At 35.1% G+C, this 12,622-nt stretch overlaps 1 protein-coding gene across 1 annotated transcript in view; it reads right to left on the bottom strand.

Annotated features, from left to right (window-relative positions):
• Positions 1 to 1,109: 1,109 nt before the first annotated feature.
• The window catches only part of WRN (WRN RecQ like helicase), a 151,543-nt gene continuing 140,030 nt past the window's right edge, over positions 1,110 to 12,622 (bottom strand). The window contains exons 33-34 of the mRNA XM_029935769.1: positions 7,232 to 7,428; positions 1,110 to 1,370 (exon numbers count right to left, since the gene is read on the bottom strand). Of these exons, the coding sequence (XP_029791629.1) occupies positions 1,251 to 1,370; positions 7,232 to 7,428 (317 nt within the window). The 3' untranslated portion in view covers positions 1,110 to 1,250. The remainder of the gene's footprint in view (positions 1,371 to 7,231; positions 7,429 to 12,622) is intronic.

Raw genomic sequence — 12,622 nt, 5'->3', positions numbered from 1 at the left:
TGTCATGTGCTCTAATTCATGTTAAAAAGTAAGAATTTGTGTGTGGATATTATGCAAAGCATGTAAATGCATGAGGAATGACTAGAGAGCTACATGTCACATTTAATAGGGTCAGTCCTTCTGGAAAGGGGCTAGTCCTGACATGGAGAGAAATGGGATTACAGAGGACTTTTGTGTTGTCACTTAAATGCTTACAAAGAAAATACACTCATGTATTATGCATGTAACAAACTAAGAAACAAAGTGAATATAAAAAGGTTTAGCAGGATACACAAAAGGGGTTAACTGAGTACCTAATGGTAAAACTACTGGTGATTTTTGTTTTCTTTTTTTTGTTTCTCTGGATTTTCTACTTCTTCTGCAATATTTCTTCTTTATTAACAACAGTTATTTTTAGTTACAGAAAAGTCGGGTAAAGGCCATAGGTGAACTGGTTAAAGTTATATTAACTGTGGTTTACAAAACTCAGTGTCAGAGTGTGGGTTTTGATACTAAAGTTGCAAATGCTACATAAAGAGATATTAGAATCGAATCCAACATCCTCAAAAACTAAAGGTGCTCAAAGTAATTAGACAAATAAAACTTAAACACACACACACACACACACACACACACACACACACACATATATATTTGTGACATTCAATATGAAGGAACTTATTATTTGAAAAATAAAAAAATAGTATGTAAAATCAAAGGATATAACTGCCTATGCAGTTGGTCTCCTTTGTTATATTATTCTTCCCTACTTACATGGAATCTAAAATGCACTGGTTGGGTCCACTAATACCATTTATCAAAGTATAAAAGAGTTTCTTCCAAAGGTAGCAAGGACAATTTGTAAAATAACTATGCTTTCCTAATCTACAAGTAAGGATTCTGGTAATATATGAAGATTTTATATAACACACATAATCACCACACAACTACCAATCTACTGCTCCTTAAACTTTCCAAAAACACTGAAATAAATACAAAGGTTAGAAAACAGAGCAGCAACAGAGTTTCTTAACGCGATCTTAAAGGAAACGATTATTCTCTTCTATGATGTACTCACTCAGGCTGCGGAAGTCTCAGCCTTAGTAAACTGCACAAGGAGGTGCCAACTCTTCAACAGATAGGTGAGTTTTACTTTAGAGATCAGAATAATTTTTAAACTGAAATAGTGGTCCCCACTATTTTCAGGAATGAAACAAGATCCCCTCTTATAACACAGCAAGACACATATAATTCCTCTGGCAACTGCCAACTTAACTAAAAAGACCTCTCTTTTTTGTTTTGGCCATTGATTGCTTGCTGGTATCAGTTAAAGTCTCATCGTCATTGGCAAACCACTCAGGTAATTTTCTCTTTGAGATAACAGATGAAGTCTATAGGAAAGAAAGAGAAAAAGACATTTACAATATTGAAAATGTATGTTAGTTGTAAAAAGCAACATAGGTTACTGAATACACACCGTCACCCTTCCCTTGCTGAGTAAAACAAAATAGTGAGAGCCACAGGATTTATTTCTAGATGAAAAAGTAAATAAATAAAACAGAGATAACATCACTGTATCATCTCTTTAGGCAAATACCTGCCGTCTTGTGTTTTACTCTTAGGCACTCAAGTGTACACATTCCTTTCAGAAGGAAATAACTGGATGTTATTTCAGATTTATGTCTCATGTATATTTGCTCTAGGTTGACCAACATAGATAATGTTCTGAGGAAGGCATCTGATTGGGCGTGTGCACACATGCACACGCACAAACACACAATCACATTAGGTATTTGAAAAAACGTATTTCTATGTCTCCAATGGCAGACTGACTACATGAGTGTGTTAAGCACCATCAGTACCTCGCAGAATTGCTGGAACACAACAGACACTCAAAAAACAGTCACTGAATAAATGAAAGAGAATTTTTGCTTTTTTGTCTCAAAGATTCTTTTGAGAACTTCCTAAAAACTGGAGATCCACTTCTAAACCTACATGTGCATAATACTTTGCACAATTTGAGGAGGTTCATACACCAAATGAAGCCTCAGACCCCTAAGTCAGAAGTCCCTGAAAAAAACATTTTTAAGAACCCAAAGGACCACGTGGTTGTGTCCTCACGAACTACACTTGAAAAAGATAAAACCATTTAACCTTCTGTTCCATAAGCCTAAAAAGATGTTAATTAGTATTATCTCAGTTTAACCACAAGAGCCTCAGGCTAACATGATAGAAAAATCATTCTAACAGGAGAATAGCCTGAAGCCAGCAGAGGTGATTTAGTTATTGACCTATTTGGAAGGACTTTATGATAAGGTGACCTCTTCTAAGGTATAATGTGTCTGTTACCTTAAGGTAAAAGCCTAATTTATTTAATTTCAAGAATGAAACTCTACCTATATGCTGTTCATCAATTACTTGCTATGTTTTATTATGTTTTCTATGCTTAAAAATGGTTTCAAAGGGACCCCTGGGTGGTTCAGTCAGTAAAGTGTCTGACTTCAGCTCAGGTCATGATCTCACAGCTCATGAGTTCAAGCCCCATGTGGGGCCTGGAGCCTGCTTCGGATTCTGTGTTTCCCTCTCTCTGCCCTCCCCTGCTCATACTCTGTCTCTCTCTCAACAATAAATAAACATGAAGATTGTTATTTAAAAAAACTAAAAAAAATTAAAATGGTTTCAAAATATTTAAGAGTGGGAGAAAAAAGTAAAAGATCCTTAACAGAAAACTGTGAAACCCTGAACTTAGAAAAGGTAAAAACTACTAGCTATTTCAGCTTAATTAAAGAAATTCAATGGAAAAGCAAGAACTATTTATTCACTCTTTAGCAAAAGCTAAAGGAAAAAAACAGGCTAAGATAGCAAATGTTCTCCTGGGTGCCCATTTCCTCACAGGGAAAAGAAGCCCAGGAGAACAGATTCGATTTCTATCTACTAAATGACACTATACTTGACTCTGAAATCATAAGTACTAGGGATATAAAGTGGCACAGACAAAAGGCCTTTGGGCAGAGAGAAAACTAGACTAGAGATATTTTTTCTTCCCATAAGATTTTACTATCGCAATCCTTTGAAGCCTACACCTCTGACAATTACAGTTTGAAAGCCTGTGTGCGTTTGGAAGGGAAATCAGTTAAGATGATAACACAGCCAAAACGTAAAACAGAGCATGACATCTTGAACAGTAAGAGAGCAGAGGGGAAAAACCCTACATCTTGCAGCCGAATATCATGGAATAAGCAGGAATTTTGAAACAAGATGGACTAGGTTGGAGTTCTAGCTGAGTCACTTGCTAAATGTATGACCTTATGAATGTTAGTTAAGCCTCAATTTCTTCGCATAGAAAATGAGAGTAACACTACTTAACATCACATAACATCACTGGGTTCCTTGGAAGGTTAAATGAGAATAAATGCATGATATCAAAATACATTCTGATTTATCCTTGGCACCCATTAATTGGTAGCTAAAATCATTCAAAATGTTTTGTCCTCTATAACATTTCTATGGAATACAATCTTCAGCATTTACCGTACAATTACAATAATGATCTTGTTTCACCAAGAAAGAGGGGAAATGCTTACTTACACTGAGTCCGTCTTTTGAGTCCCAACACTAGGTAGCTGGAGAGACTTTAATTATGAGAATAAGTCACCTAATAGACACCCTGTGTTTCAGTGACTACTTCCTTTATGCAGTAGACGACTGCATAAGCATAAATTGCCAGCAATCATAATAACATTTTAGGGGGTATTTATAACTTTTTTAGATTCTAAATTCTATTAAGAAATATTATCATTAAGGTGAGAATACAAAGCAGGAACTCATTTGTTGATTATATGTGCATATATATGTAAGCAAACAGAAATGTGTATGTTCTATTCACAATTTTACTTATCAATGAGAATCTGTAAATAAATTTATTTCTGAATTGCTGATTGGCTGATTCCAGGAAATTAGTCTTAGTGAATTTCTGTGACTTTCATCTTTTAGGGAAAAATCACAAGGATGTTTTCCATCAATTTTAAGAATACAAAATAGTTAACACTATGCACGATTTTCTTAACAAACAAGAGAAAACAAAAACTATGCCTAAAAAAAAGGAAAGCTTAAGAAAGTTCTAATTATTCTGAGGTACTGAATTTTCACAATAATAAATAATTATAATGATATCACTCATAAGGCATTTTTCTGAATATCTCAAAACAGCATATAAATAATATTGTACATTTTAATGTATAATGAAACATAGTGGCAGGGCAGGAAATATCAAATATACTCTTTCTTAGGTAGTGAAGAAAAATAAGAAGGAAAAAAGTGATTTGGGGGAGAGGGTCCTGGAAAGATGGTGGAAACAGCAGGATCATTTTTTAATCTCTCTGAATGCCGCCACGTGAGGACAAACTGCCAACAGTCATAAGGCCTGCATGATGCCATTAGTGCAGGAGAGAGAGCAGAGGCAAGCGGTGAGGTACCCGAGAAGAGAAGAACCCCAGAGTAGCCCACAGGGAGTCATCAGAAACCACGGTTGATTAGTCTGAAAATGCGAAAGCCCAACTAAACAGCAGGTGACTACAAGGAGTCTACACTGGTGTCTTCAGTAGTAGAACCACGGCTTACTGTGAACGCTCCTGAGCAGCTATTCCTGCCTTCTAGGAGAATCTCTGGGATAAAATCAAATCAAGCAGGACAAGTAAAATAGAGACAAACAGAAGAGTATGTCTCATAAACTAAGTTTCCATATTTTGAACATTACATAAAATAACAGAAGAGAAAAACTATTATGAAACGCGCCTGCTTTTGACAGTACAGGAAAACTACTCTCACGTGAAAATGAGCAACAGAAAAGTATTAAGGTCAAATCTGACATCAGAAGACTTGCTAAGATACAGAATAAAACTATAACCTCTCAAAATGAGCTGAAAAACGTGAAGAAAATTACTCAAAACATAAAAGAATGTCAAAAAACAAAATCAGAAAAATTCAAAAAGGAGGAAAATTCAGTAAAGAATTAGAAGCAAAAGAAAAAAAATGTACAGAAATGAATACTAAACTATGAGAAACATAGCAATAAACATACCAGATTCTGTCCAGAGAAACTGAAGACGAAAAAGGAGAAAAGTTTAAAGGGAAATGAAGAACTAGAAAGAATTCATGAGAAGTGACAAATATTGCAACTAGGAAAAGAAGATCCAACATATACACACTAGGAGTCCCTGAAGAAGAAATATAAAGCAGTGGGACAAATACTAAAAAGTAATATTTAAGAAGACTTTCCAGAAATTAGAAAAAAAAGATATACAACCCACTGTGTACCTACGTATGTTGAGTCAAAAGTACCAAGTATCAAAACATAATTAATCTTCCTTCATGAAACATAGGCATGACTGAACTTCGATAGCAACCACAACACATACAATACTAAAACACATCAACTAATGAAAAGAATCTGTTCCGATATTATTACGTATTAGAAGGATCATAATCGTATGATTAAATAGTCTAAGAGATACCATACAGGCCAGTAGAAAAGATGGATCTTAACATAGGAAATAGGTGAAGCTAACTTTCCAAAGTCTCTACAGTATTTAGCGTAGAATACTTCCTGTACTTGGGAGGAGGACGAAAGAAAAATACTTTGGCTGGCTCACTTCTCTCTTAATCCACCTCCTAGCCCCAATATCCTTGTTCCTCTAGATGGGGGTGGGGGAAATGGCTAAATCCAGTAGGCTCAGCATGACTTCTACCCACTCACCCAGGCCTCCTCAAATCTCCCCACTCTGTTGTCGCCAACCAATGCAATTTCAATGTGGAAAAGCCAAATGCTAGTATGTTATTAAATATACTATTTCACATAAGTGTGTATCCATAATCAGGAAAAATAACAAGTTACAGCTTTACTTTCACTGATAGGTAGAAGCTGGCAAAAAAAAAAAAATAATAAGGTTTTAGGGGCTCCTGGGTGGCTCAGTTAGTTAAGTCTCCGACTGGCTCAGATCATGATCTAATAATGGTTCGTGGGTTTGAGCCCCACTTAGGGCTCTGTCCTGACAGCTCATAGCCTGGAGCCTGCTTTGGATTCTGTGTTTCCCTCTCTCTCTGCCCCTCCCCCACTCATGCTCTGTCTCTCAAAAAGAAATAAATGTTAAAAATTTTTTTGTAGTAAAAGAAAATTTAAAAATTAAGGTATTAGGCACCTGGTAAGGATTTCAGAAATAAAAGGCTGGAATAGAAGCCAAATTTCACTACCACCACACAACATATTTTCTCTTTTATATCCTTCTTATAGCTAGTTCAATTGTCTAAATAATGGAGAGAAGTCCAATTAATCAAATTTCATTAGATTATCTAGAATGTGTCTTTATGCAAACCTAACTGAAGTATTTAAAAACACCAGTTCCTCTTAATTTTTAAACTACTGAGAAAAGGAGTTTAACTGCTGGAAATCCCACAAACACCACATTGGAACTGAAATGGAATCCCTAATGGCCTGACATTAGCAACCACCTACTGCCACGTTTTCTAGTTAATTATTAGTTTTCACAACTTTTATCGTGGAGTCATATAATTTCAGCTAGAAGATACTGAAGGTTAAATTTTCAATTTTATACAATCATTTAATAGAATCATTACCAAAGAACAGTCATCTCCTACAAAACACAGAGCAGTAATTTCCAAAGCATTTAATTTTAATAAAATATACCATCCAAAATACTACTAAATTCATGGTCTTTCTCTGATCTGATCATGCAGAAAGTATGCTGGGATTACTCAGGACATGTGCAAAAATTACTCCCGTACCTGAAAGATTCAGTATTAATAGGAACAGAGCATGATGAATGACACAATGATAGACCCACCGATTTTGGGAGTATTTGTCATAAAATTTGTTTTCATTTTCATTAACTCCACAAACTGCCAAATGCTAAAAGCCAATATTAACTATGTCTACGAAAGAAAATCTTTAGGCGACATATAGTCAGTATGAGGTAGAGGTAAAATTTAAGCTGATAATCCATGCAAAAAGCTAAATAGATGGGCTATGTTTCCCTTTTTCTGTCATTTAAAAAGTCACTTTCCTCTGATAAGATTTATGAAAACAAGAGAAATAAAGCACAGATCAAAAAGTAACCTATATCAGAATTTGTAAGTTTAAAAAATACAGCATTCTAGTATTAGGATATGCAAATTGAACCAACTGACACTGTATGAAAATTCTCCATATAATTAACACCTTGGTATTAGCACCTACTTCTTCAGCGCTTCTCTTAGAACTTGAACAGCTCTCTTCAGAGTTGGGGAAACATCTCTTTCTAGTGGAATCGCAGGAAAGCTGGTGTGACCGTCTGTTGTCACCATCTTTTTCCAGGATCTCAATTGCCATATGGATAAGGTATGTGTCAATGTTTTTAGGAACCAATGCTCTAATAAGTTTAATTTTATTTATATCTGTAAAGGATGAAAAATAAGATTTAAAAATAAATTACACAGAACATTTTAGAAAACTTATGAGCTGAGAGTAGTGAAATATTTTGTAGAAAGCAGGAAGAGGTCCAAAGAATATGTTCCTCTTTCAAATGCCTACAGACCTACAAAAGGAAAGGAAGTAAAATGTGTCCCCCTCCACTCTCCCGCGCACCACCTGCAATCAGCCCTTGCCTGCAAGACTCAAAGCCAGGCTACTGCCAGTGAATTCACATAAATTATGTTTTAAACTGCTTTCTGTGAGGTGCTCTGAGAAACCACCATCTACAGAATTGTTTCTACAGGAATTATGCTTCCAAATATCAATTGCAATCATTTTGGAAAATTACTTATTCTTAAAATTTTTTTAAATGTTTGTTTATTTTTGAGAGAGAGAAAGAGTGTGAGCTGGGGAGGGACAGAGAGAGAGGCAGACACTGAATCTGAAACAGGCCCCCGGCCTTGAGCTGGCAGCACAGAGCCCAATACAGGACGCAAATCCATGGACTTGAGCCGAAGTCAGAAGCTTAACCGACTGAGCCATCCAGGTGTCTCATGAAAATGACTTATTTTAAGATGGAAGGTAATCACAGCTGTAAATAAAATGCTAATAAAAAAGGATCCTTTTAATAGATACTGTAGTATAACAAAACACACTATTTATTTAAAATACATAGTAACGAAGTGAGTTTTCTGAGAAAGAAATAACAACCAAGGAATTTTTAATTTTTGTAACTCAACAGAACCGAATCAGACTATGTGTCTTCACACCTTTTACAAATTATTTAGTGACTTCCCACAGACGACTTCTTATGTTCCAAATACTTCCATATTCATGTGGAATGCTCTAGGAGTATAGCTTAAAACTAAGCAACTTAGAACCTATTCACTCATCTTTATGTAATTATAAAACTGGTATAAAACATTTCTGACACCCAATTCAAATTAACAATCAGAATCCAAGTATTTTTAACTGCTACCCTGAAAAGGTAAGCTTTTAATTATTCCACTTTTCAAGGTTTATATTTTCCTTTATTCAAAGATCTTATCTTGCTACTCTTGGGTTTAAAACAAAACAAAACAACACTGCAGCTATAAAAAAACACAACAGGAAGAGAAGGTTACACACTAATGGAAACTAAGACCATGGAGTATCAATGATGCAGCCTCTACTCTTTCTAACTTTAAAGTTTTAAAATATGAAACTGATTCCAGTCAAAAACTTGAAAAGGGATGCCTGGGTGGCTCCGTACGTTGAGTTTCCAACTTCAGCTCAGGTCATGATCTTGTGGTTCCTGAGTTTGAGCCCCATGTAGGGCTCTGTGCTGACAGCTCAGAGCCTGAAACCTGCTTCAGATTCTGTGTCTCCCTCTCTCTCTTTCTTTCTGTCCTTCCCCCACTCACATTCTCTCTTGTTTGCCCTCTCTCTCAAAAATAAACAAACATTTAAAAAATGTTTTTAACTTGGAAAGATAAGATTACCTCTAAATGTAATAAAATTAGCAATATGACTGTCATATCTATCAACCAACTAAAATTCTACTTTCCCTTTGGTTTTTATACCACCCAAACAGCACAGAAATTTGGCCCATTTCACTACTTTATTAATTTCTAATGGCTGAGGAATCTGTGTCTGAGCTCCCTTTCATGTCTTCAGTTTATCTTTGGGGGAAAAAAGTTCCAACGAACATTACATTACACATATTTTTCCAGATTTCTAGATTCTTAGAAGTGGGGTTGCTAGTTCAAAGATCAAACACACTTTGTTTTGATACATATTGCCAAGCTACCTCTCTAACTGTGCTATCTGATACAATACTGTAAATGTACATTATACAAGCCAATTATGTGGAAACATAGTTCAATAATCTTGAATTATTATGGCATCATGGATTCAACGAATTATTTTGAAAGAAAAAATGAGATATTTTATTCCACTTGAAACAATGTTTCTGAAACTAGAATGTCTTCTTTTCATGAAAGTACTATGTATAAATGTTTGCTTAGGGTTTTAAGCCACTGTTAATGATTAATAAATGTATAAAGTTATTATGCTACAATTTGAAAATAATTTCTAGATATAATGAGAAAATCCATATATTCACATTACACATTTCTCTAAGCATCCTTTATATTTTTATCTTAAAGTCATCCTACAACAGACACATACAAAAAAGGGGCATCTAGCATTAAAGCTACATCTTCTCCTGCCCTAACTTTACAGGCAAGTAAATGCTGAAAATTTCTATTGGAGAATAATGAATGCTGGCTAGAGTGCTTTAAAAAAGAGAGATCATATTACTTCTATTTTTGTGGCAGGTCCCTTGCAAGCCACCCTTAATTTTCCAGTTACATGCACATAAACAATGAAAGAATTGAAATTGTTCAAATTTTATCCAGACACCTCATTAAACGTCTTGCTTAATTTATTAAGCATCGTTAAAATTTCAACTCCATAAAAAACTTAAAATTACATAAACATGGATAAACTAAAACATGAAAAAGTTCTAAAATTTCTGTAAATATTAGAATATAAGGATAATGCCTAGTTAGCAACTCAGATAGCATGAAAATAACGCATATGATTTCTCAATTCACAAATACTCTGTTTTTAGGTATAATATTAAGCCACAATATAGAAAATTCTCAATGCAGTATTTTGCAGAATTTAAATGCCATTCAAACTTGTTCATTAAAAACACTAAATTATATAATATGGCTATGGTTAAATAAAACATGAAAATTACATCTGAGTCATTAATGTAGTATATACATCTTCATTTCTTTTTATAATTTATAACTCAACAATGTTTTCTCCAATAAGAGAGCAAATAGTATTGTATCAAGGAAAAAAATTCAAAAGTAAAATTTCACATCAATAAGTGTTATCTTACACACTATAAAATGTACAATCAAATAAATAAAATTTAGAGCTTAAACTTTCCAAAATCTAACTTTCTCAATTTTAGCTTTGAAACTAAACCACAATAATATATTTTTTCATATTATATGTATAACCTACATAGAGTGTATTGGCAGAAAGATGAATTTAGTGTTTAATAAGTATATTTCAAAGTTTTCTCTATTTAGAATTTCAATTTAGTATTTATCTCTAAATGAAAATTTATTTGCTATATTTAGTATATACTGGTAAAGATAATTTTTTTTGTCTATTTTGAGAGAGAAAGATGATGTGCATAAACAAGCAGGGGAGGGGCACAGAGAGAGAATCCTAAGTAGGCTCCACGTTGTCAGCACAGAGCTAGACACTGGGTTCAATCCCACAAACTGCAAAATCATGACCTAAGCTGAAATCAAGAGCTGGAAACTCAACAGCTGAGCCACCCAGGTGCCTCGAGACAAATGTTTTTTGTGTTGTTTTGTTTTGTTAACTTTTTTCATGTTTATTTATTTTTGAGAGAGAGAAAGAGAGAGAGAGGGAGAGACAGAGAGAGCATCAGTGCAGTAGGGGCAGAGAGAGAGGGAGACCCAGAATCCAAAGCAGGCTCCAGGCTCTGAGCTGTCAGCACAGAGCCTGACATGGAGCTCAAGTCCAATGACCACGAGGATCATGACCTGAGCTCAAGCCGGATGCTTAACCAACTAAGCCACCAGGGCATCTGAGACAAATGTTTGAAATAATATTCTAGTCACTAATGATTAGAAATGCTTCTCTTGTCTCGCTAATATTTGTTGAATCAGGCTGTGCAATTTTCATATTTATAAATTCTGTATAACCTTATATTTCTTAAGAAGTTGTCTGACATCAGAAATTAAAATTGCTAAACTCAGAATGTAGAGGAGACTAGATAGAAAATATTTTAAAGATACTGGACATACGAATACGTTAACCTGATTATATGTAAGTGTATGTATTTCACCGATCAATTAGAGGTTTATAAACCCAAACCTTATGTCAGGATTAGAAACTGTCTATTTCTTTCCTTAAATAGTTGGCAGTATACTTAAACATGGTATAGTACAAAGAAAAACTTGTTCAGTCTAAAATCCTATAACTTTACAACTATGTGAGTTGTAAATGTTGTCAATAACAGGCTAAATACTAGAATCCTAAATCTTTCTCTACCATTTTCCATTTTCCCCTGTCAATAATTAGAACATGTATTTTATGTCATTCAAGAATATGTGCCCAAGGGAAACCTGGGTGGCTCAGTTGGTTAAGCAGCCCACTCTTGGTTTCAGTTCAGGTCATGATCTCCCAGTTTGTGGGTTGGAGCTCCACATCAGGTGCCACACTGGCAGTGCTGAGCCTGCTTGGGATTCTCTCTCCCTCTCTCCTCCTTCCTTACTCTCTCTCTCTCTCTCAAAATAAGTAAATAATCATGAAAAACTCTCGTAGTTATTGAACAAAAAAAATTATCACCTGCCTGAATTATTAAAGTTGTAAGTTTCTATAAAGTTCAGTTTTGAAACCTCCCTTCTTGTATATTTACTTATTAACTTCTTTTTTTCCTAATTAGCTACTGAAAATCAAAGGGTATACAAGTAATCATGTTTAAAGGGTATTTTCATGAAGCCATAAGATCTTACCATCTACTTCAACCATTCTCATCATTGTAATCACCATCACTGCCACCACCACCATCTATGACATACTTACTAAGTACCAAAGCACTCTGTGCAGTACCGAATTAGTTCTCACAATTCTGTAAGAGAGGCAATGTTATTCCACCCTGTTTTAAAGATGAGGAAACCAGGGGGTGTCTGGGTGGCTCAGTTGGTTAAGCGTCTGACTTCAGCTCAGGTCATGATCTCATGGTTTGTGAGTTTGAGCCCCACATTGGGTTCTGTGCTGACACCTCAGAGCCTGGAGCCTGCTTCAGATTCTGTATCCCTCTCTGTCCCTTCCCTGCTTGTACTCTCTCTCTCTGTCACACACACACACACACAAAAAATAAACATTAAAGAAAAAAAAAAAAACAACCTTAAAAACTGGGATTTGGGGAGACTGGGTAATTTGCCCAAGGTCACAGAGCTCTGAAATGGTACATCCCATATTGAAGCAGATCAGCCATTACCAGAGCCTTTGCTCTCACTGACCAGGTTAACACATCTGCCAGTCTTCAGGATTTAAGGAAGGCACCCAATGATAGCAAACACAATTGTCAACAATAAAAACAAAACAAAACAAAAAACAAAAAGGAAAGAGGAAAAAAAT

The sequence above is a fragment of the Suricata suricatta genome, chromosome 1 (assembly GCF_006229205.1).
Source record: "Suricata suricatta isolate VVHF042 chromosome 1, meerkat_22Aug2017_6uvM2_HiC, whole genome shotgun sequence".
In the NCBI taxonomy this organism is placed as follows: domain Eukaryota; kingdom Metazoa; phylum Chordata; class Mammalia; order Carnivora; family Herpestidae; genus Suricata; species Suricata suricatta.
This window is presented reverse-complemented; position numbering and strand designations above follow the sequence as displayed.